General features: G+C 42.1%; 1 protein-coding gene across 3 annotated transcripts in view; it reads right to left on the bottom strand.

The window, feature by feature from the left end:
• LOC138621995 (ankyrin repeat and BTB/POZ domain-containing protein 3-A) overlaps nucleotides 1-24,709 on the bottom strand; it is a 160,608-nt gene that overhangs the window by 13,429 nt on the left and 122,470 nt on the right. For 2 of the 3 annotated variants that reach the window (XM_069700435.1, XM_069700436.1), the window contains exons 3-8: nucleotides 16,325-16,532; nucleotides 8,835-8,987; nucleotides 7,815-7,980; nucleotides 4,618-4,707; nucleotides 2,325-2,426; nucleotides 1,424-1,517 (exon numbers count right to left, since the gene is read on the bottom strand). In XM_069700435.1, coding sequence (XP_069556536.1) covers nucleotides 1,424-1,517; nucleotides 2,325-2,426; nucleotides 4,618-4,707; nucleotides 7,815-7,980; nucleotides 8,835-8,987; nucleotides 16,325-16,532 — 813 coding nt within the window. The remainder of the gene's footprint in view (nucleotides 1-1,423; nucleotides 1,518-2,324; nucleotides 2,427-4,617; nucleotides 4,708-7,814; nucleotides 7,981-8,834; nucleotides 8,988-16,324; nucleotides 16,533-24,709) is intronic. The other variant, XM_069700437.1, reaches the window with a different exon arrangement.

A 24,709-nucleotide genomic window follows, 5' to 3' on the forward strand; every position in this document is an offset into this window, starting at 1 on the left:
GTATGTTATGTGCACTGAAGCCTCTGAGGTAGAAGTGAGGCTCTTCTCGTGGCTCTTTTAAGTGTCTGTTCGAGTCTACGACAACAAAGCAAAGATCATAAAAACACGTTTTCCACCTCGGAGCGCTGAATGAAAGTGAGTGACCGCCGCAGAGAGAGCTGCGAGACGAGACGGCATCAAAAGAGCAGAAACTTCTGTCAAAACATTTTACAACCGACAGTTCAGCGGATACAATGAAATCTCATGTGATACCGACGTGAAACTGCTCCACTTAAAATGAACGGAAAATGTGTTTATATTAAGTGTAAATGTATTTCTGCCGTTGCTTATTCGAGCTTTTATGCAGCAATAAAAGTTAATGTGATGTAAAACGGTGAGGAGCGTCAACACGACGCTCCAAACTGCATGAAATTATTCCTCCTGCTTTGAAAAGTCTCTCACTCGTCGCTATTCATGAACAAAATTAGCTTTGGGACCGTTGTCTTTATTTCATCTGCATTATTTATCATTTAATGAGTAGCATGTTAATAGTGTTTTAATCACTTGTTGCCGTGGCAACGCGGCTGCCCACGCCTCCTCCCACAAGGTGAACCCCGGAAACACCGACTACTCTATTTCAACTTGTGATCAGGATTAATTAGTTTTGTGCGTTTTGTAAAGCTGTGTCACTTTTAAAACTCAGGACTTGTTTTGTAAGTTTAAGTCCATGTCTTTTTTTTCAGTTCAGAAAATAAATAGGTGAGAACAAAAATATGTCCAGCAATTTTTGTGGTCTGCTGTATGCTTATATCTGCAGGAAATGATGAAATATGACTTAGATAGTAGTAAAAAAACAAACAAAAAACAATCTCTTTCTTGGACTGCTACTTTTGAGAAAAACTGCCTCAAAATCAAACATTTTTCATCACAACAATCACAGAAAGCTCAGCAAAACCCTGGAGGGTTCTGCTTTATTCTAAGCTAAGCTAACTGGCAGCAGCTTCATATTGAACAGACTGATATGAGAGTGGCATCAACTTTCCTTGTCCAACACCGAGAAAGCAACTAAGCTTTCCCAAATGTCAAACAATCCCTTTAAATGCTCGTAGTTCTGTTTTGACATATATTTCCAGTCAGTTCGGAGCTCATTTTGCTTGAATAAAATTAAAAAACAAAAACACTGCAGCTTCTTCCACGCAGTCACGAGAGGCAGAATTTCAGATTCACTGCGTTGCTGAATCCCAGATAGTAATTGAAAGTGATAAATTAATTGGATGATTAAAGCAGAGTGAGAATGCCTTCTGGTGCGCTCAGAGTTGAACATGTCGTGACTAATCCCTTATACGCTGAGTCGGGGATAAGAATGCTTCGGGTCAAGCGTGCACATCTGAAATCCGGGAAAAAAAAAAACCCAATCGTCCTCGCTGCACGTCTGAGATTTTACCTGCAGCGGCGGCCAGCTGGAGCGGGGTCTCCGTGTAGTTCTCCGTCCCATCCTGCAGGGCGCCCTCCACATTCGCTCTGTTATCCAGCAGCAACTGCGAGGCAGAGGAGGTGGAGAGGGAGGGGGAGGGATGGGGAGGGATGAGGAGGGATGGGGATACAAACCAGAGGGGAGAATACGGAGGAGGAAAAACAGGCAAGGGGGAAGATGTGGTGTTAGAGTCAGGCTCGGCAAGAAAGGGGAGAAAACCTCGACTGTCCCCAACTCTGGACACTACTCATCCTCATTAGCTTCTGTCTAGGGGGGAGTGGGGAGGCTGAATAAATCAAATAATAATTTTCGTGCATATCAAAAATTTAATAAAAAATGATGAGGGCGGCGGTGTTCATCAGCTCAAACAGTAACTACAGCAACCAAATGTATTATACATTATTTTTTTTATTTTTTTTAAAAAGACAAGAAAACAGTGAAATCTGGCATCCCCTGCGGCTGTGTGTCAGCTCTGCTCTGTTTTAGCTCGCCTCTGCTGAAGGGACCCATTTTAAGACTCAGTCCGGGTGAAACCATGTGGGGGAGGTAGGAGGGAGGGGGAGGGGGTCGGGGTAGGGTGGGGGGGGGGGCCTGGGTCACTTCTACACATCTTTAAGAGCATACATAAATCAAAACAAGTCGAACAAGTCGTCTCCACATAACAGCTGCACAGATTAGGATCAAGTAGGAGAAGTTAAATAAAAAAAAAAAAAAATACAAATAAAAAAAAAGAAGGACACTTGGCATCATTTTTAGCATGATGCATCATTATAATATTCAAAATCATCATTATTATTATTATTGTTATTATTATTATTATTTTGGTACAAAGGACAGGGCAAGGGCCACAGGTTAATGTGAATGTCACTACCTGCACGACAGGGACGTGTCCGTGTAACACGGCGAAAGTGAGTGGCGTCCCCTGGCGCGTTTCAGGATAAACTGAGGGGTGCTTGTTTACTGTGCTTGGCACCTGGGAAGTCATAGGTGAAGTTCAGGGAGAGAGATATATATGTATATATATATATATATATTTATATGCGTATACACAGCCATTAACATTCACAGCTCAGGACGGGGAGACGGGGTGGGGTTAGAGAAAAGGAGGGAAGAGGAGTGTGAGAAGCAGTATGCAGGAGGAGAAGTAGAAGCAGAGGAGGGCAAAGATGGCAGAGGGGGATTTTTTTTTTTTTTTTTTTTCTCTCTTTGAGCTTCAGAGAAAAATGTTTAGCAGCGTGAATCCGGCCTCTAAGACGTGAGGCAGAGTTTGTGTATACATCTGGCCGGACGAGTGCTCACTGACCTGTTGTAATCTGCCTGCCTTTCAAAAAGTTTCAACAGGGAAATAAAACCAGAGCACAAAAAAAAAAAAAACATCGGCAACGACTACAAAACACCGATAAGACGGCTGGTGCTGACTCAGCAACAAAGCAGCGACAGAGCGAAATTAAACCGCCTGATGTTTTCAGCAGCTTTTTATTTATTTATAATTTTTTCCCCCCCTCTTTCATCGAGTAAATTACAGAAATGATTTCTAAATGTCGCCCGCAGGAAAAGCAGATGTTTAATAACATGCCACATTACATTTGAGCTGCGGTGCTAAACAGCAGTGGGACTGCTAGTGGATTATTTGTGTTGACGGGGATGAATTATTAATTACTTCAGAATAACAGGAAGTTCCAGCAAGAAACGGAGAAAATCGCCGCCTGCGGTGTTTTCGAATGTCGCGTCTGCGGAGAGGAAGCGTAACGAAATGTTTTCGATCGGCGCACGTTTCAGCGATATGCAACGTCAGCTGCTTTTTTACTTCACTTTAAAGGCTTAGTTCACCCAAAGTACAAACACAGGACGCATCTGAGAAGTTTTTAATCGTAGCTCCAAAAAAAAAAATCTGCCGCCATAAAACTGTAATCTGGAGATTTTTTTTCAGGTCGGTGTTCGACACCTTTTTTTGGGGGGGGGGGGGGGGGGGGGGGCTTGTGAACCCTTAAGATGAAGAAACGTCTCGTGTTAAAGCACTCGCGTACCTCTATGTCCCAAAGTAAATCATAAAATGTTGTTTTTATGTGACCTTAGGTTAGTTGGGACCCGAACTGCCCTACCTGATCCCGACGCCTTACACAGATGAACTAGTTCAACCGGAAATGTTGTTTTTTTGGGGAACAAACAAGGCTCCACGTGCCTCCGTTATGTCGGTTCGACGGCTGAAACCATCTCTAGACTTCCTGCGCGTGAAACCACCCGCACGAGATTTATTTGTTTGGTTGTTGTTGTTTGAACTTGGGTAAACAAAGCCTTTATCACACATTTATCAATCAATAAAGGATGATTCACTGAGTCGGCACGCTGCTTTTGAGTCAACACCGCACCGAACACACACAGGCATTGAACCGATGGAGCGATCACGATGAGGTCACCACGGCGGAGGAGAGCCCATGAGCATTTTTACAAAAACATTTTTTTTATCTCTGCGTACTCTAATTGAAAACTACAATTAAAGCGGCCACGCACACGCACACACACACACACACACACACACACACACACACACACACACAGAGGACACACTGCAGAGACAAAAGCAGTTTTTTTTTTTAAAAGCAAAGCCTCACTTTTACTTCAAGTATTTACTTTTCTAGACGGCAAATAAGTGCAAAGAGGTTCATGCTTCGTGTGGAGTCCGTGGTCGCCAGTTACACTAAGTGCACATACTTGTACAACGGTGATGCATTATTGATGCGGTATAAAGCAAACCGCTGCTGGATGTCTGCAGTGTCAAACGTAATGAAGTAACTCGCCTGCGCTGAGGGACTATCAGCGGATTATTATTCTGTGTCGGCGCGCAGACAGAGCGCCGTTGTTCCTGTGCAGAAAAAAAAAAAAAAAAAAAAAAAAACGATACTCGTTTCTTGCTTATCGGTGCACTTCGTGTAATGAGCTGCCGGGAGAGAACGGAGGGCATGCCGAGAGCAGGTGAGACAATGACAATAGATAGGAGGGGAGGGGGGCGGGGGGTGGAGACACAAAGCGGGTTCATCGTTGTCACAGGTACACAGAAACACAGATGTGAATGTTAAACAAAATAAACAACAACAACAACAACAACAACAACAAAACGTGGAGTCATTGTGCGGCACGACGGGCGGCCGACAGGCGACACTGACCTCGCTGTTGATGTCGGCTCCGGCGTCCAGCAGCATCTGGACCATGGCCTCGTCACCGCGGACGCAGGCGTACATGAGAGGGGTCATTCCCTGCAGGAGAGGGTGTGGGGGGGAAGTGGTGAGGGGAGGGGGTGAGGGGGCGGGGGGGTGGGGGATGTGTGTGAAGGAGAGGCGTTGAGTGGTGGAAAACTTTTACTGCTTTATTTCTTACAGCACACCGGAGAAGGAAAAAAAAAATATACAGTACATTTAGCCTCAGGCGTACTTGGAAGCAAAGAATTCCTCTCACGTAAATATGAAAACATTTGATATTATCGTTGTATTTTTGATCCAGGAGAAGAGGTCGCAACGTACGAGGGTCGACCGAAAGGTTTCTGAAAGGAGCGCCGCACGGAGGGCTAAATTATCCCAACAAATTTATATTTATCTTATCGTATCTATCAAGACACGCCTTCAAAAGAAACTTCCAGGGATGTTTTCTCCAGCTTCACTTTATGATTTGCTGCTCATCATTCAGCGAACGCGCTCGCCTGTCGGAGGTGAGCACCTCTTAACGAAGCACACATAAAATTGAAAGACATATTTCTCTGTAATTTCTCTCAACTGCACCATGAACATTTAAAAAAAAAAAATTTAAATTTTTTTTTTAAGTGCCATCAACAAAGCTCTTAAAGGATCATTTCGGGTTATTTCAACCCGCTGCTCTTCCTGTTAATGTGGCTGTTGTGGCTCCGCGGATAAACGATAACTCGACGAGAAGCGGCTCGGCGTGCCGTCAGCAGAACGGTCGTTACGGGCAATTTCAGTGTTTACTTCCAATCAGACTCCAAAGCAAACTTTAACGTGATTTATGTAAAAAAAAAAAAAAAATAATAATAATCAGCTTTTATGGAAATTCTTGTTCGTCTGAATCTCTTCCGCGGAGGTGGAGAGTCCTTCCAGCATGGAGACGACGGTAAATACACCATTTATAAATACCTGGATTTGTGCATTTTTTTATTTTTTATTTTTTTTTCCAATGGAGCTCACGAGCAGCTGTTTAACGCTCAAAAATGTTCATTAAATCATTATTTTCACAAGTGCCATATGTGCATGTTAGCAGCACTCGCTGCATCTAATATTCAGGATATTATTATCGGTGCCTCAAAATAACCGACGAGAGCGTCGGAGGGCTGAAACATATCATCTCATATCTCTCCATATGCGCAGAGCACTCTCCGGCCTCAGACGCCCACACACACACACACACACACACACACACACACACACACACACACACACACACACACACACACACACACTGCACTTCGAGCTGCAGGGCGAAGCTCGGTGTAAGAGGTGTTTGAGTGTGAACGAGTTAACGGCGAGTTTCTTTCCCATCTATCAGACTTTCTAAAGTCTGGATGATTTTCCATAAAACGTCCATCGTGCGTCTGCTCGGAGGCCGATGAGTTCAACGGGGGCTTTTTTAAATTTTTTTATTTACGACTCCTTCATAACACGGTCTTTATGTTTAATATTTCTTGGACACCGATCTACTTAATCAGCAGGTTCGCTAAAGAGCGAGAGAAGGCGGACCCCGATGATCACCACGATGAGCTCAAAAACGTCGAGCTGACAGACAGCAGCTTTCGCTTTATTGCTCCTTGTAACGCCGGCCAGTGGCTTTGCTCCATTTGGCCGCTTTAACAAGGAGATAAAAGCCTGTATGTCAAGCGTCATCTACGTGAGGAGGAAAAGGTGTCAGTCAATACCGGTTCGTCATATTAACAAGGACCTGGAAATGCGGTTTCAGTCGGATTGTCTTCGGGTTTATGAATCAAGAGACACCAGAAGACGCTTTTTTAAGACACATCGAAAAAGGGGCTTCGTACAAACATCCTTCGGATCTGGAGGTTTTTGGTGTGTCTGAGTGGAGAACTGCCAGAGATATCCTAATTGAACCCAACCGGGCGCGGTGCTCTCCAACCACGGAAAATTAGATTTCACGATTAGCTTCCACTTAGCAGCTCAATGAATAACCGATATTTCCACTGACCGGGGAAAGTTAGAGATTCCCAAATGACGTTAGGAGTGAGATATCGACCCGGCCTGTCAGGAGAAGTGCTGCAGTATCAGGTAACGAACATACACGTCCTTTCTTTTTGAATAACAGAGCAGGGCGGAGCTGCGGTCTGCAGATGTTCGTCTGACAAAAACATCTGCATTCATATCGGTGTTTGGTTTCATGCATGAAGTTCATATACGCTGCCCATGAAATATTTTTGGTATAATATATATATATAAATATAAAAAAAAGAAAAGTGTTTTACAGCTTACATTTTGGAACGTTTTATTTTGGCAGCATTAGTTCCTGTTTGAACTCAATCGACAGCAATCTGTAGACTAATTTCCATAAAGCTTTTCAGTATCAAATTATGATTATGAGCTAGAAGTGAAACACTTAATCAATTTCCAGAAAAACAAGCAGCAATTATAATAATTAATTGTAATAATTAATAATGTTTCAAGGAAAATTGCCTACTTAAGTCCCACTTTAGTCATTGTGAGGGTCTGCTGCTTTTGCTGCCGTGTGTGGTAATAAACGGAGTATTGGTTTGAGTGTTTGGGGGTAAATCCGATGACCACCTCTCGGGGCTTTGATTTGGTACGACCTTTAAGAAAATAATCTGCAATATTTCCAATAATGATCACGAGCTCTACCACGAGCCGATATCTGACGTTACAAGGAGTTTCTTCCTATATGACTTCCCTGCTGGACGTCGGGGATCAGCTGATCCGGTGATGAATATCACAGCAGATATCGACGCTGACACGCGAAGAAAACAACAACAACAACAAGGGCGTCTCGATAATAATGTGAACTCTTCTCCTTTGCATCACTGCCTTGTATTCATCGGTGCATTACTCATAGGGAGCCGTCTGCTCCCGGCGTGTGCGTGTGTGTGTGTGTGTGTGTGTGTGCGCGCGCGTGCGTTTGAACTGCGACGGACTGTAATACTCATTTGAAATCCACAATTGATTGCGCATCACTCCGCCGCGGTTGCGTAGGTGTGCGGATGTTAACACCGCGTACAGTACAGCGTGTAGGAGTTGTGTGTGTGTGTGTGTGTGTGTGTGTGTGTGTGTGTGTGTGTGTGTGTGTGTGTGCGTGTGTGCGCGTGTGTGTGCGCGTGTGCGTGTGAGAAGCGCCAGACCTGCTCGCTCATGCTGTTAATGCCGTCGGGTCCCAGCAGGTTCACCGCCTGCTTGACCAGGTCCGTCCGGCCGCAGTTGAGCATCCTGAAGCCGAGGTCCTGCAGGAACTTGGCCTCGGTGGAGGCGGCGTCCAGCTTCCTGGTGGCACAGAAACAATCCTCCGCTCTGCGGACGGACATCGGCAGATCCATTACTTTTGATTGAGACGGAGCTTATCTCCGAAATGGATTTGGAGATCGGTGGACATACATCTCCACCGACTCGGTGTTACAAAAACGAGCTGTGCGCATCGAGCTGTTTGCCAAGATCTCAATTTGTCACCATTTTTCTTTGCTCGCTTCTTGGTTCGCTATTTTCCTCGTTTTTTGGAAAGTAGCTTTCTTTTCTGCAGGTGAGGATTCTGCTATGACTCATTGTGACTCACTCATGTTTCCCGTAAAGCCTCTTAATCCGAGCTGTGAGCAGCTGTCACAGCTGAAGTTTCCACCGCGTCACGGAGAAACCTTTTCACCGTGTTTCTCTTAATTTTTCACGACTATTGTGCACGACATGTCAGGAGATTGTTAATTAACCACACACCTCTCTCTCTCTCTCTCTCTCTCTTTCTCTCTCTCTCTCTCTCTCTCGTGCTATTCATTATTTCTCTGCAAATATTTTAAATGTGAAAACACTCTTAAACCCACTGACTCCGTGACATAAAACAAACAAAAAAAACCAACACATTTTCTGAGTGATTAGGAGTGTTTGTGAATGAGGAAGAGGAAGCGGGAAACAGGAGGCGGTGGGTATATACAGAGACAAGATTGATTGCTTACTGTTGTCCAGGAAAGAAAGACAAACGCACTCCATTTACCAACTGCCCAATCTCATGAACAAGCTTTTAAATTAGAAACTGAGACCCCATTTTATGTTCAGCAACTCTGTGCGGCTACCGCGAAGCTAAACGCCAAAGCCATGCTTGTTGTTTTTTTTTTTTTTTTTTTTTTGCAGTAAACTTTGTTGTTAAGTAGCCGTCTTACTTTATTTGCCGCGGCTCACAGTCCACGCCGGGCAGCAGCAGCCTGGCCGCCTGCCGCACGTCGTCGCTGTCCACGGAGAAGCTTCGTCGATGCTCGGTGTGGGCGACCGCCACCCGGATCCACTCCATCAGCGGCGGCAGCACCAGGAACGGCCTGCGGAGCAAAGACAGGATTCACTTTTGAGTTTTAAACTTTAACGTCCAACTAAAATCACATTTAGTTTTGTATTATTTAAAGGAAGGAAACAGAGCTACATGGGTAATCAGTGTTGTTGTTGTTGTTGTTGTTGAGTCTCCATCGGCTGTTAGAACACACAAATTGCACATAAGTGATCTTTTTGGAGCTACAAGTGACCATATTTAGATGAGCTGGGGAGGAACGAGGGGCGGAGCTGAATGAGAACCGGTGACGCTATGCCCCGCCCACCCGTACCAAAAACCCGACCAACCAGGTATGTCGATCAAACCAGTAAAAACATACCACCGCAATAAAATAATCTGATGGTGTATTTCATGAGAGAAGTTGAATGGGAGTCTATTGGAGCTAGAGGTTGTTTGGGGCCAGCCCCTAGTGGCCCTCCGTGGTATTGCACATTAGCATTGGCTTCAGTTTTCCGACCCGGAGACTTTGACCACTTTTATACAAAGTCTGGTTCAGGCATCCAAACGGTGAGACAACCCTGCCGTCATCAGATAAATGTGATTTTGTCGTTTTCATCCATTACACCGTTTATTCCAAAAACGTACACTTTTTTCTTTTTGTTAAGATAAAGTTTTTTTTTTAATCATTTTTGTTGTTTTGACTCCAGAGCATCGTTAAATAAAATAGTTGAGCTGAGTGCTTCACTGGTGTCCATTTAAGGATTATCATGCTGCAGCTGAACAGCTATTTAAGTATTTAGCTTGCAAAGTGATGGTGGCGGTGCACTTTTGGGAATTTGTGTTTGTTTGGCGATGCATTGAAAAATTTAAGGTGCAGATTAAGATGTGTGTTCATGGTTATAAATTGGAGAAGGAGGAGACTTTTGCAGGGAGGCTAAAGTGGGTAGTTGTTGCAGCTGCTGTCGGCCGTCTGCTGTTTGTGATACTGCGCAAACGTTACTGATTTTTTTTTTTTTACACGTATTCTGTATCAGAATAATGTCCCTGCCTTTGGAGACGAGGTCCTCCATTGATTTACTGCAACACAAGGGGGCGCCACCAAGAAATCCAAAAAACAAATATAAAACAGCAATTTCTATGATATACATTGCACGAGAAAAAAAAAGGACCTTTCAGTATTTCACCAGGGAAACTCGAATGCTTTGCAAGTTAAAAAAAAAATTAAACATACATGGAGAACGTTTTTTTTTTTTTACAACGTGATCATGATTTATAAATGTGGCTCCAAATGTAAAAAAAAAAAAATTCATTCTCTACTCAATTATTTCCATTTACAAATGTAGATATAACACACGCCATCAATGTTGCATCATATGCAATAATATTGTTAATGTGACCTTTATGTGTCAAAATGGATTTTTCAAACTGATAATATCACCAGTTGGCTGCGTTTCATAATGATCCGTGTGCTTTATTCACCTTTCAAATAAAATCCCTTAATAAAGACTCCAGTCCACAAACTTTCTAATTAAAGATGCTCTCACAGATATCTGGAAAGGCCGCTACGCTAAATCAATATCGATAATTGGTCCGGAGCAGAAGGAGATTTAGATGCTGCAACCCCCCCCCCCCCTCTAAATGCTGTTTTCACCTTCTTTAATCAAAATCAGTAATTATTACCTTCTTTAATCAAAATCAGTAATGGGTCTTGCCTGCGTGACATGTTCATATTTCATCATTTATTTCCTGGATGAGTGTGCGAGTCTGTGAGTGTGTGTGTTTGTTTAATCCGTCTCTCTCTCACATCCACTCCCGTGTTGTTTTGTCTGCCATTCATCTTTTTCCCCCCGCAGAGAAACGGCAGCCAAATTCAGGTCAGTCATTCGTCACACAGTCAACCCCTTTAACGTCACCTTCACCATCACGATGACTTGTTTTGTTTTTGTCAGGTTTTACGAACTCGCCAGAAATTAGAGACAAATATGAAAAATTGGAATAAACGTTGATGTTCTAACTCTTTATAATCTTAATTTATAAATAAATAAATACATATGTCACACACGAGAGAAAAAGTTATTACATTTTTGGGGGTTTTTTTTGTGCTAAAAGTTGTATCAATACCACTCTTAAAGCTCAAAACGACACCTTCACACCTACCTAACACTTCTATAACATAACACCTCTAAAATGTACTATTTACTGGTAACCATTTGTTTTGTTGTGAGAACGCCATTGCCAGGCAACAGCAACATAGGAGCCACAGAGGTTAACAATTTCAAATAAAAAAAAAATTCCCCTTGGGGATTAATAAAGTAACTACCTAACCTAACCTAACCTAACCTAACCTAACCTAACCTAACCTAACCTAACCTAACCTAACCTAACCTAACCTAACCTAACCTAACCTAACCAATTTAGCCAGCTAGTGGGTGAGTGAGGTAACGCAGGAAGAGTAGCTCTCTCATTGACTCCCAGTTTAGGTTCGGGAAGCGGACAGTTTCTTTACTTTTAAGATTTGGATTCAAACTTTCCTATTTTTTGTTTTTCAGTTGACCCTGAACCATCGTTCCTTTTTTTAAATTTTTTTATTATTTGTTTCTTAGCTGGCTGCTATTTTGTGATTGTAAAGTGTTCTCGTACCATGTCGCAGGTTGATTTTATACTTAAAATAAAATAAAACGTGATTCATTCTGCTGAATGAGAGCTGTTGTTGGCAGCTGGCTGGGAAATAAAGCTAAGATTTAGCTTCATGAGTTGGTTGAAACATGCTGTCTCTGGCTGACTGAAAAAAAACGTGGTTTTTTTTTTTTTTTTTTTATAAATATGCGCTTGATGGCTACAAACATGATAGTAGCCCACATTATATCCCATGCAAAAAAAAAAAAATCTGAAATTGTGGGAATAAAGAAAGAGCACTGTGCTTAGTCCTGGTGTTATGATAATGAAAACAAATCCAAAACATAACCTTCTTTGCATCCTTTTTTTTGTCGTATTTTCAGATAGTTTTTTTTCTCTGAAAACTCTGCAGTTACGACAGGTCCTCGGAGACTTCAGATCCCACCACCCAGAGACTGTATTGCGAATTCAGAGCTTCAGTCCCGCTGTATACTGTGCCTGTGCAAGTGGCTTATTCCATCCTCGGAGGACAGGATTACAAAAGCCTCGCATCTCCCAGCGATCAGCACCGCACTCCGCCGGCCAACTGACAGCTCCGGCTGCCAAAAAAAAAAAAAAAAAAAACCCTGACGAAAAAAAAAACGAAGTCAGGTATTTATGATAAGTGCGAGGTGCAAGTTATATCATGAAATTACATTTTGGATAAATCTCAGAAGGCAAAGTGCTCAGTAAGTTGGTGGTTCTCTTGGATATCTAGCCAGTCACATTGATTTCACACCACAATGTGACCACTCACTGAACCGCGGAAAGAAAAACCTAGAAAGAGAAAACTGGTAGAGATGTTTTTTTTTTATCCTGTTCAGCTGTCTCTTCACAAGAATAAAACCACTCAGAGGAAATGTGAAATTACTTTTTTTTTTTTTTTTATGTTCAAAAGGGTTTTATTCTAATGGGAAAAACGTATTTCTGAGCTGAAGCTAATGCATACTTTATTCAGCCTTTTCTGCAAGAAAAAAAATGGGACTGAACAAAGATGTGTTTTGACGAGCTGTGTTTGAAATACATCCTCGCGGTTAAAAAAGTTAATACAAGTTGTCAGACGTGACACAATGATCCTAGGTTATCTTAAATGTTTTATAATGTGAATAAAATATCCCATACAAATTAACTGGGCATGCAACTTTTTCCTGTATTTTTTTAAAATGTCATCTACTTGCTTCATTTAGAAAAATAAATCCTAACTTTCTGCCTCCTACCTTGTTAACTAATGTTAGCTTTGGCATCACTGTTACTGTGCAACATCGGTAAAATGACCTGCTCTTAAGTATCGTGAGGCATAATATGAAAGAATACAAAATATAGCTGGATTACCTTTTATTGCCAAAACTAGTGAGGAAATTATTCAATAAGCGATAATGCTAGAATATCTTTTGTCCCATTAGCAGGCGAGCTACGCTGACAAGCTTGATGGCCATTAGCATTTGACTATATTTTCAGAATAATTATCCCGCTTATTTGTGGTAACGATTCCCTCTTTTGTCTGCTCTACATTAGTGAACTAATGACAAACAGGACAGCGCACGCTAACGTTTCTTTTTGCAGGGTGCGGGTAATTTCTGGACAAAACAGCTGGATGAGGTTCTCATTAGGGAAAATATGAAGCTTCATTTCTTTCACCCGTCCTAATGTGCTCTTTTTATGAACTGGGCTTCTAAGGATATTTATAACAACAAATATAGCTCATCCACGAGAAATCATTACTTATGATAGTTAAGAGTAATTGTGACTGCATATTCCAGTTTAGAAGATAATAAAACAGTATTTTCCTTTAAGGTGTTTAAAACCATTAAGTGGTCTCAAATGCACATTAGAAGACCTTAAAACATGAAATTAAATGGGTTGATTTCATGTTCAATTGTATTACGAAACCATCAGTGAAGGTCCCTTTGGAACTTTTTCTCCCTTATGACCCTCTGGCAACCATCATTTCTCAAAAAAATGATTTTAAACACAACCCCTTAACCAACCCAGAGAAACCATTTGGGACCGGTATGTTTGCTGTTTATGCAGCTGCCCGGCCCTTCTGTAAATTTGCTGTAAGCACATGTTTAATCAAGACAGCAGCTTTTAGATGTAACCGCAGTCTTTGCACCTTCAGTCTGCCAGGAATTTGAACTCTGGCAAGACTTAAAAAAAGAAAGAAAAAAGGCTTCTCTTCTGTTTAGCAGTTGGCTGACCGATGTGACAATTAGGACCTCCTCCCTTTTTTTTCTCGCTGTTTTAACTGGTGCCTGCTTCTCCGAAAGACATATTTACAGTTGAGGGTTTGAAGAAGAGGGAGGCCCAGCTAGGAATGAAAAACACTGAGGGGTAATGTTATCCATCCATGCAGACAGCGGGCCTGCAGCGACAACCAACTCCCAGAACTGCCAGTGTTAAAAGAGTAAACGTCTGGCCCAAAACACTGAATATATCAAGGAACCTGCTGCAGCTCTTTTACAACTCTAATTCCCTCTGGCTTTTTTATCTTTCTTGTAAAAGTTCAAAAGTTGTAGTGACAAACCACTTTTTCTGCTTCTGAAGCTGATTTAACGTTGTGGTAGACATTCAAAGCTCATCTCAGCAATTGTTCACGTCACTGAGAGTTCACAAAACAATCGTAAAAGATTGTTTAATCTAATTTAATCTGTCTCCCTCTCGTCCCATAACTGTGTTATTCAGGCCCTTTTTTTTTTTTTTTTTTTTTTACTCGTCTTCAACCTTTCAGCAGAATGCTAAATAGAGGATTTTTCTCTCCAGGGGGCCCGAGAGCCTGCTGACATGTCACTCCGCCTGACAATCCTCGCGCTCCCCAAGGTGGTCGGGATGGAGTTTTATCTCTTCAGAGTGCAGGAAAGATGTTGGAATATCTGTCCGTCCATCTATCCAAAGTGAAGTCCCCCTGGTTCCCATCAATCTGCTCATATAAGGAAGTGTCAGCGCTGACCAGCCCACGCAGCTTCTTACCAGATCGCTGGTGGGGCAAAAAACTTGTGCAAGAAAGTAGGAATATCTGCACGAACTGGAACGCCACTAACTGAACACGGCAATGTGTCAGAACAGATAAACATACCTGCATTTTGAGCGTAGCGCTTTTATACCGACTCACACAAACATTTCTCTGTGACATAAATCATCTTACAGCTTGATTTAAACCTCAATGAGCTGGTTAATTGACTTAACTGAATGGCAAAGTAATTGTAATCAAATGGCCCATTTTTGACCATTTTATTGTATCCCAAATTTAATAAAACACTCTCAAGTCTAAATTTCAAAAGCAAAGTGGTCAACAAGACTTCTTCCCTTTTAAGACCTCTGAGAAATTAAAAATTTGTTTTGCCATTTTTTGAAAAGCCATTGGTCTTCTTTCAATAATTAGTTGCTTTAAAAAGGATGAAATACAGCAAGCTATATGAAGTCTTCATTCAGATGAACACCAATCTCTGGAGAATAGATATAAATAATGGAGGACAGTAATAAAACGTGGTGTGGACAGATAAATCACAGGGTGTTCAATGTGTGAAAATGGGCGAAAATGGAAGAAAGATGGAAGTTATAAAGGGATACCTTATATTAACCTTGGCCCAGTTTTCTACTGTTGCTGAGGTGAACCGTCACCACTCAAATCTTGGATATCAAAAGCATTTTCCAACTGTTACCAATTTTTTAGGTAAATGTTTTGTGATAAACTTGGGCATTATTATCTTTACTTTGAGTTATTGTAAAGCAATTTAAATGCATCGGTAGTTTTGATCTGTTTGAGGGTAGATCATTTCATTCTGGGAGGACCCATCCATTGAATTGGGTCAAGGCTTTTATCTCCACCAACTGAGGTTTAAGCCAAACAATTAAGATTATTTCTGAGGAGCTCTGTGGGAAATATCTGCATTGCAATTGCTCAAACGAGTGACTCACGCTGGTAAAATCATATCCTGTGTCCTGAGTCCAAAAGCGTCTCAGCGTCTTCATTCCTAACCCTGCCTCAGCCGTCTGCCCCCATTGCTGGCAAATACGACGCTGCCCTTTCTTTTTTCTTTTTTTCCCCAGACAAACTACAGAGCTGTTATGCAGAGAGAGAGACAGGGAGAGTGGGAGGAGGCACATAAGCACAACTGATTGTAATAAAATCATCTAACCAGGCCACAAACATGGGTGTTTTGCTTCTTTACTAGGAAAACATGTTTTGAGTATCATCGCTCCTCTTTTCCTGCAAACAATTTTAAAAATGCCACCGATTATCTTATTTGCTAACTGAATCAAAACAGGCTGACTACCTGAAGATGATTCCTACCACACCTTATTTAGTTTTTTGTTGTTGTTGTTGTTGTTGTTGTTTACCTTCTCTGTAATTTCTGACACACATCAGACCCACAGCTGTGGAAGAGGCCTCGCCCCATCAAACAGTTCATTTATCGACCGCAGGGCAGAGCCCGACCCTCTCAATCGATCAGGTCAAGCCTGACGGTTCAGTTTGCAAATTACAAACTTTTTGTGTTCAGAAAAAGGACATGAATATCAAATTGACGGTGCATTAAAATGAGGCTCCATTTAGCAAGGACATCTTATTTTGTGAAACGCCTGCTGCTTTGACTTAGTTTTTTGTGCATGTTCACGTGTTTATTGATGTGCTCATTTACGTGTTCGTTTGCATCCAGAACGGCAAAGCGAGGATCACCCAGGACGGATGCTAACCTCAGGTCTGAACAGGGCGCGTGAAGCCGCCGCTCGACTCACCTCTCAGTCTGTAAGGTGACTTTGGAGGGCTCGACGTTGGGGTTCTCCCACTCCATCTGCGGGCAGTGCATGAAGTAACACAGGGTGTAGAGGGCCTCGGGCTCCCAGTGCACCGTGCTGTTGGTCTTCTGGTGGACCGGGGTCCCGTTGCTGGGGTTCTTGATGTGCAGCGGCTGGAGGTGGTGCATGGCCCGGGTTACCAAATCACCTGCAGGACATTTTTTAATAGATGAGAACTGTACATGTATTTTACCAACAACAAAAAAAAAAGACACAAATTCCATGAAGATGAAACAATAACGTGTCCTCCACCGACAACAAATCCAGTCATTATAAGGAAGTCCTACGCATTACTCTCAAACCCATTTCCTACTCTTTTGACACACGAGTACTCGCAGCACTTCTGTAGAGATGCACGGCTTCATTCACACACCCTCTGATTCACCCTGCATTTAGTCAGACACATATGCCCACACAGTCCTGAGTGGGAAACTGCTGCCTTGAAATGAATCTTACGCATATCGGGTCTTTTTCAGCGAAGCACTCAGACGTGTGAAGCTCATATTCTGCCCCCATTTCATCTCTAGTTCTTCGTTTTCTCTTTTATTCCCCCGCGATGTCTCGTGTGACCACCGAGAGAGTCGCAGGGAATCTACAATGTCTGAGTGGGTGAGCGTGTGTGTGGAATGAATATGTAAAGCATTTTAAAACCCTGTGAATTTCCTGCTCTGAGAAACACGACTGTAGGATGAGACAGAGAACGTCCATGAGTCATGAGCGGTAAAACATGAAAAGTCAGACAAGGTCGTATACGAACAGTTTATTCTTATTTTTGGGTATGTACCAGGCGGCAACCGGCAGTGACGTCACCTGTTGGTTTGTGAACGGCCGTTTTAAAGCCTTGAGTTCGGAATTTGGCCGGCGCCACCGTGCTAGTTCGGAGCGGTTTGGAGCAGGACGTGACCATATTTGGACGAGCCTGGGGGAGGAGCGAGCGGTGGATCTCACTTGATCTGATCGGAAATCCGGCGATTCAACGTCCCGCTCACAGATAGCTGTAACCTGACTGCACTACATGCCTGTCAATCAAACAGACACGCCCCCAAAAACACATCTTTTTGAGATTGTTTGTTTTCTAATTAACGACGGGAATATTTTCAGATCGACGGCCAGAAAACGACTAAGAAGGAGCGACTTTAGCTAACAACACAGAGATAACTCGTGGAGAAATTTTATTGACTGAGAATTTTATGAGACAAATGGAATGGGAGTCAATGGAGCCAGAAGCTTTTTGGAGACAACCTCTGGTGGTATGGCCTCGTTTTTATGGCGTGCACAGGAGATACAAGTCATTTCATTTGACTGCTGCAAAACAAGCTCAGCTCTAACCTGAATGGAGAGTGAGCCCACCCGTAATGTCCTGAATAAAAATAGAAATCAAAGTATTCCACTGTTTTGTAGAGTTATTGTACTTTTCTCCCGTGTACACAGCTGTGGATGGGAACAGCACCAGATGTGTTTGAATGTGGGCGATGATTAGAGGTCTGGAGGGCTACAGCATGACTTCACTTCATTCATGAGTGAGCAAATCATGTAACATCTTTTCCAAGTTCCTGAGGACTCGCAATAAAATTAATTAAAAGAAAGAAAAAAAACCCGAGCCTCAGAGATTAAGTAAAGCTTTTTTTCTGGACAACAGAGTACATTTCCAGCTATTTTCTTGATAAATATGGTCCATTCCTTTCAGTGTGATCTGTTTCAAGCTGTGTCTGTGCGCAGCGGGAGCACAGAACAAATGAAAGTCAGAAGAAATGTTACAGCTCCAATAATTTTTAACACCAGGGGAGGTATGAATTTCAAAATCTCTTTTTTTTTTCTTTATTCTTTTTTGGGCATTTTCCCTGCCTTTATAAAGCAGACGGTGCCGACAGGAAAGGTCTAGATGTAGATGACATGCAGTAAAGGTCCAGCCAGCCATCAAACCGGGTCCTCGCTGCTGTCAGCATTAACGCCCACGTGATTCGTGCCCCAACTACTCGGCTAACAGGACGCCCCCTTTCAAAGTGTGATATTTAATACATGTGCAGGACAGTGGCAGATATTTAGCGTTGACATTTAGAGAGTTATAATCCTCTGATTTAGACTGCATCACTGCAGTTCATCATTGAGGTCATTAGTGATGCGGTTCAGAATAACGACGTTGCTCCGAGAGGGAAAAACACTGCAGCGTGAATCTGCAGGGTTGATTTCTAACAACAGTGTATCCCCCTATTGATCTAATTATTTACTCACTTTACTGCAACGCTGGAGGTTACAGAGGAACATGGACACTGAGTTGAGACGGAAAAACATTATGCACTCTCTCACTGGAAGTAATATGCAAATATAACAATATGTGTGAAAGTTTGGAGCTCTGAGCTGCAGTGCAGCAGTCAACGCACTTTCATTCTCTGATTGTTTGTTCCAAAAATACCCGGTCGGAGGGAAAAGCTGGCCTGTCTTGAAACCGCCTTCCTTAGACACAGTGACGCGGTGAGTCTGAGCCCAAGGTTCTCCATCTGTCAAACTAAAGGCCTCCGACAGAGATCACAGGCAGACAGACACAAACAGAGCTCGGAGCTCCAAGCACGTTCTGCACGGAGCCTCATAGACGGTCGAGGAAACAATTAGATACATCGATAGATGATTGAACACAAAGGCAGACATGCTGTTTCCATGATTGTATTCAACTGGTACTTTGTTTTGATTTGTTTGATTTTACATGTTAGATATGACTGACATGCAGCAGGGGCAGCTTTTGAAGTTTGCAAATCCAAGAAGTCATAGTTGGATCTGCTCTCAGACTGATGTGGTTGGGGTGGTTGGAGGGGTCAACAAAACATCCGTGGTGGTTTCTTTTAACTATGACCACAATCACGATATTAACCAAGGCATATGCATGCCTAAAACTGACCAAACCCAACTGACCAACAATTGATTTTTATTTGTGATATTCTGCTTTTGCGGCACATCACGTCAGAAAACGCATCTTTGTGTCTTTATGGACGTCCAAACTCCGCATTTTGCCCTTTAATTTGAAGTTTCTATGATGTCTTGAAACTGCCCATCACCACAGTTACAAGGACGCTGAAATGTTTAATTGATTAAGCCACAATTTTGATACTTTATCAAACATAAATAACGAATATTCCCTTGTTCAAACTAATCAAATGTGAGAAATTATACATTTTCTGAAACTGCTAACAAGACAAGCAGCCTGACCTGAGGATGTTAAAAATATAGCCCATAAACTATTACAGAAAACAGTCACCACTTGCAGCTCTATGAAATTTCTGTACTTGATGTGTGCAGACTGTTTGCTAAGCGTGTTTGGTGCTCAGTAGCATTTAGCTGGTGAAGTAAACCGAGCATAGAAAACCTCTCCACTCCAGGTACCCAGGAGGTCCTCGAGCTGCTCGGTGTGTGTGTGTGTGTGTGTGCGGCGTGCTACTGGCCTGAATATTAAGAGAGACATTAATAAACATCAGGGAGACAAAACAAAGATGACTGAAATGTGTATTTACATTACGAAACACTTCGGCTCGACGGGAATACAATGTGAGAAACCCATAAAAGAGACAACGGAGTAGCACTAACTCCCAGAACTGACAGCTCTCCCCTGGGGTTTGCAGGGCTTGCTGAGTAAAAACAGAACTCTATAACCACACCACGTCCATAAATAACAGACCACATTGAGGTTTCTTATTTTACCACAACTAACATTAGAGGCAAACCGCTCAACCACCGCTGTCCCTCTGAGCTGAAACCAGCGCGGCAGCTGATAATCAAGCTTTCTTCGCCATCATTAATTGTTCCTGTGACTTTGGTTTTGTCAGCAGGACAACATTTGCTCCCATCTCCTTTGCTGTAATTATCTAAGCAACACTCCTATGGGGTTCATGCTTCATCTCATTTGAATTAATCATAGGGGACAGCTTAGTGTCTTCCTTTCTCCTAGCCAAGTCCTTCCCTCTTGGAAGGACTCATTACAGAACAAAACTTTGTTCTCTGTTCCCCTGTGGGAAAAAAAAAAAAAAAAAAGACAAAGCAGCATAGAGCAAAAATGTCCTGCTATAATGAAATGTCACAAATACTTTAAATTCTGTCACACAGCGGCTGCAAAACGCTGTTTTCTCCTAATGATACATTGCAGTCGACTAATGTTTAGCTTCACTGTTTTCACAGAGCTCATAATTTTCATGTAAAACGTTATTAGAGGTGAAAATAACTCCTTTCATCTGTGACTCTACAGAAACACAACAAGAGTTCACAGCCACTCTAGTGTCTCTCTGTGAGGGTGTATTTGGCTGGTAGTAGATTGGATCAGCAGGAGGGCCGCCTTGCCTGTGATTGGTTGTTGAGTTGTGGGATGGTCAGCGTTAGGATTAGGGTAAAGATTAGGTTTAAGGACCAGTTGATTGACAGTGAAACAACCAATCACAGTAGCATAGAGTTCATAGCATCGTGTTTGAGAAACATCTTGTGGGCACCGTTGATATTCCTACCAAAGTTTGTCCCAATGCGTTGTGTAGATGTTGAGATATTTCTCACCATAAGTGAAAAAGTGTGACCCGCGGATGCACCAGATGAGGAGAAGTGGGGTCACCTAAGTTATTACAATTCGTTGCGAAGACATGAAAGATTCATGGTAATCCATCCAATAATTGTTGAGACATTTCAGTTTGATATTCTCGTTGCATTATAAAGGGAAGAAGACCAACTGTAATGAAATGTCAGCACTTTAAATTCTGTCAAAGAGCCGCCACAAAAGCTGTAATTATCCTGTCTTCTTCAGGTGGTGCACGCATGAGATATAATGTGAGTGTTAGGCTTGATGTTTTCACATGGCTAATAATTCCCATCTGACAAGTCATTCAAGCTAAAAATCTTTTCACCTCCGTCTCAGACAAAGTTCAAATATAGCAGGCACTTCAGACACCAGATTTCCTAATGAAGACCTCCTGGCATCGAAGAGTACAGACTCACAAGCTGTTTCACCCGAGCTGCACTTTCTTCATGATGACAACTCAACAACAGAAGCTTTTTAATGCCAACTTTAATGGTTTTTTTCCCCTACTTGAAGTACATGGGCCATATGAAGTTTTCTTTGTCAAGGTTTAAAATAGCTTTACTTCACAGCTTTTTTCCCCTTCACCAGGTACAATAAAGCCCAATGCAATTATGCTCTCATAACGAGAAGCCGCAGGGAATGTGCTTTGAGTTATGGTACTTGGAACAGCGTGTTTACTTTGACGTAGAGTAATTTAAATGCGACAAGGTTTTCTTCTGCAGTCGTTTTCTTCTCTTTACAAAGTAATTACAGTACGAGTCCAATAATATGTTTGTAATAAATGTGATAATATTAATATGTTTGTCATGGGCGGCACGGTGGTGCAGTGGTTAGCACTGTCACCTCACAGCAAAAAAGGTTCTGGGTTCGAATCCGGTCCTGGGCCTTTCTGTGCGGAGTTTGCATGTTCTCCCTGTGCTTGCGTGGGTTCTCTCCGGGTTCTCCGGCTTCCTCCCATCAGCCAAAAACATGCACCTCAGGTCAGGTTACCTGGCGCCGCGCTAGTGGCAGCCTGCTGCAGCATCTCCCCCCTGAGAGCCCCCCTGCTGTAGTGAAGAAATTTCCCCTCGGGGATTAATAAAGTGCATAAAATAAAAATAAAAATAAAAAAAGTCATGAATGTGATCATATTATAGTTTATATTAGGAAAGCAATATTGGCAGTAATACCTCCTGTTAGTAAAAGCACATTAAGATATTTCAAAGATGTTTTTTTGAGTGAAGTTTAAATGTTCAGGCGGATTTCTACCAAAAAATAAAACAGCATAATTCATAATGTCAGCACGCTTGTGTAATCTCTACTGCCAAGAACATCAACATAGTTTCATTGGTCCTGTTTTCCTTCATAAGGGACTTGTTTACAGTTTCAATTCTTCATAAGATTTTAATAAGTCATGCTGTAAATGTTAATTTTCTGGTTAGCGTATATTTGATGTGGAGGAACTGTAAAGGTTATTTCATTTTATCGAGATTTTTTTCAGACATATTTTTTTTAATCTTCGTAATAACCTATCTGTGTAAATTGCATTTTGCCCAATGTAGACTTTGAGCTGTAGCAGGTATCCATTAGTTTCCACCAACCTTTTTGTGTTTTTTATTGGTAAAAAATTAGAGGGCATGCAGTGGAAATTATTTATGAAGTTTATTTGGGTGTAGATTCAGTAGACGAGCTGTTTTTTTCGCAAACCTTTTCCTTCCTCTTCTCGGTGTAAAGTTGACAAGGATGCAGTGGAAATTATTGATGAGAGTTCTTATATATTTTGAGGGCAAATTCAGGATTCATCTCCTGCAGCTACTCAGCATGGAGGCCCTTCTGGGAAGGAACTAGCTTACATCCATCAACAGAGCAAAATGTTTTAATGATAATGAGATGGATGAGATGCATGGCTGCCCTTGATGTCATTTTATCTTTCAGCAGGGCTAAAACAAGTCAGGGAAAGTATACTAAAGAGTTGCATTACGCTTTTTTTGTATCTGGATATAATTATTTGAGAGTGGTCTCTAAATCAGAATTTATTAGGATGCACCACAGGATGTTTCTATCCCATCCTATTCCTACATCAAATAAGGTCTTAATGTTATTAGTAATTAATAGTTATAGGGTAAGCCAACTTAGAAATTATCTAACCAATCTACCAATCAGGTATCATGGAAAAGCATGTAATACACATGTCTGTCCACTAGAGGGTAAAAAAACTGATGTTTTGCTTATTTGGGGGAGGTGTAAACACTTTTATTTATTTGGAGTGGCTGTTGAATTTTTGCTCAGTTTTTGGTCTCCACCATCCCATGAAGGGAAATATCTGTCTTTTTATCTGCTAAAGGCTGCAGTGTGTTCACCAGCTCGCTCTGTTTGCGTGCTGACGGCTGTAGAAAAACAGCAGCAACTATGAAGGCAGTGAGACTGAATCAACACATTAAAGCTGTTTGCCAGAAATACAAAAATTCGGACATGTATTACGACTAATTGAACAGACACTTGACCTGATGTGATTCAAGTGTCTGAATGCAGTTCACCCCAATAAAAAAAAAGAAAAAAGAGCAAACAAGTGCATAATTCAAGCCGACAAAGTGACATGAGCCAACTTCTTATCAAATGTGACCCAAGATTATCACAGCGAGACAACTGTTGTGCTCCCTAATGGAGGACTGAGATGGAAGATTCCTCTGCTGTCCTCTGACACACTGTCATGGCCTATAGCTCCCCGGGGAGCCGACTGAGGACATTTAATCATCGCTCGGTAATACGAACGGCTCGCAGCTCTGCCTATGGGGCACATTAGCAATTCCATGGCAACTATTAATCACAGTCAATTATTGGAGATGTCATCATCAACACAGAACTAGCAGATACTTTTACCAGCGGTGCTCAAGTGGAAATTAATCACCAGCAGACACATTTAATATGGGGCACGTGAAGGAAGGTCACTATTTGAATAGACAAGGGATCCGTTGATACAAGCAGCGGCGCGGTAGCTGCTTTTTACACATATTACTGCTCCCAACTTGCTGGTTTAATAAAGCAAAATCACACTTTTAGAGCGACCTGGTGAGGGTGCAGTCGGAGGTTTGGCGACCATCTGGAGTCACAGGAGTTTAGCTGACCTGAGAAACTGTGACGAGCCAACGAGGAATGACACAAAAGGGTAAAAAAAATATATATCCAAATTTTTGTTTTTTTCTACTGGGACAGAGGCTTCAAAGGAGGAAGAGAGGGATGACTGAACCATCTCATAATCCGTCTTTTCAGAAACCGAACTCACTCTAATACGACACTTTGTGTTGATAAATGGAAAAGCGGTGGGGATACTAACTGCCAAGGTCGGCCTGAAAGAAAACAGCCTAAGAGAGAACAACAATAAAGCGTCTTGCTACAAATGCTACACAATGATCCATTCATTCTGAAGCACTGGGCATCAATGCTTGCTGTCCAAGATACAGTGCGGGCCTGAACTGCTGCTGAAAACATCACACTGACCAAGGCAGCGAGTATAAAACTGGTCACGATGACAGACAATAAAAGGAGTTTTGCTGAAATCGAGAATCTGTAAACGCTGTAAATCCCCATCTGACTGAAGATTATTTAATGATCAAAATGTTGGCGCTCTATTAATTAATACTTTTACATTAACACTGCATCGAACGACTACATGTGTAACAAAATGGTCCCCGGAGTTTTAGCACCAAATTCTGAAGCTCTACGTGCCGTTTTAGCCTCTTTTAGCATGTTGTTTTGGCTTCATTTAATGTAAAGTTTGGCATTTCAGGTGTCCTGCC

This window comes from Brachyistius frenatus, unplaced genomic scaffold, assembly GCF_029030835.1.
Source record: "Brachyistius frenatus isolate BFR_SWC_R1_liver_20210118 unplaced genomic scaffold, ASM2903083v1 Contig_33, whole genome shotgun sequence".
NCBI lineage: Eukaryota > Metazoa > Chordata > Actinopteri > Embiotocidae > Brachyistius > Brachyistius frenatus.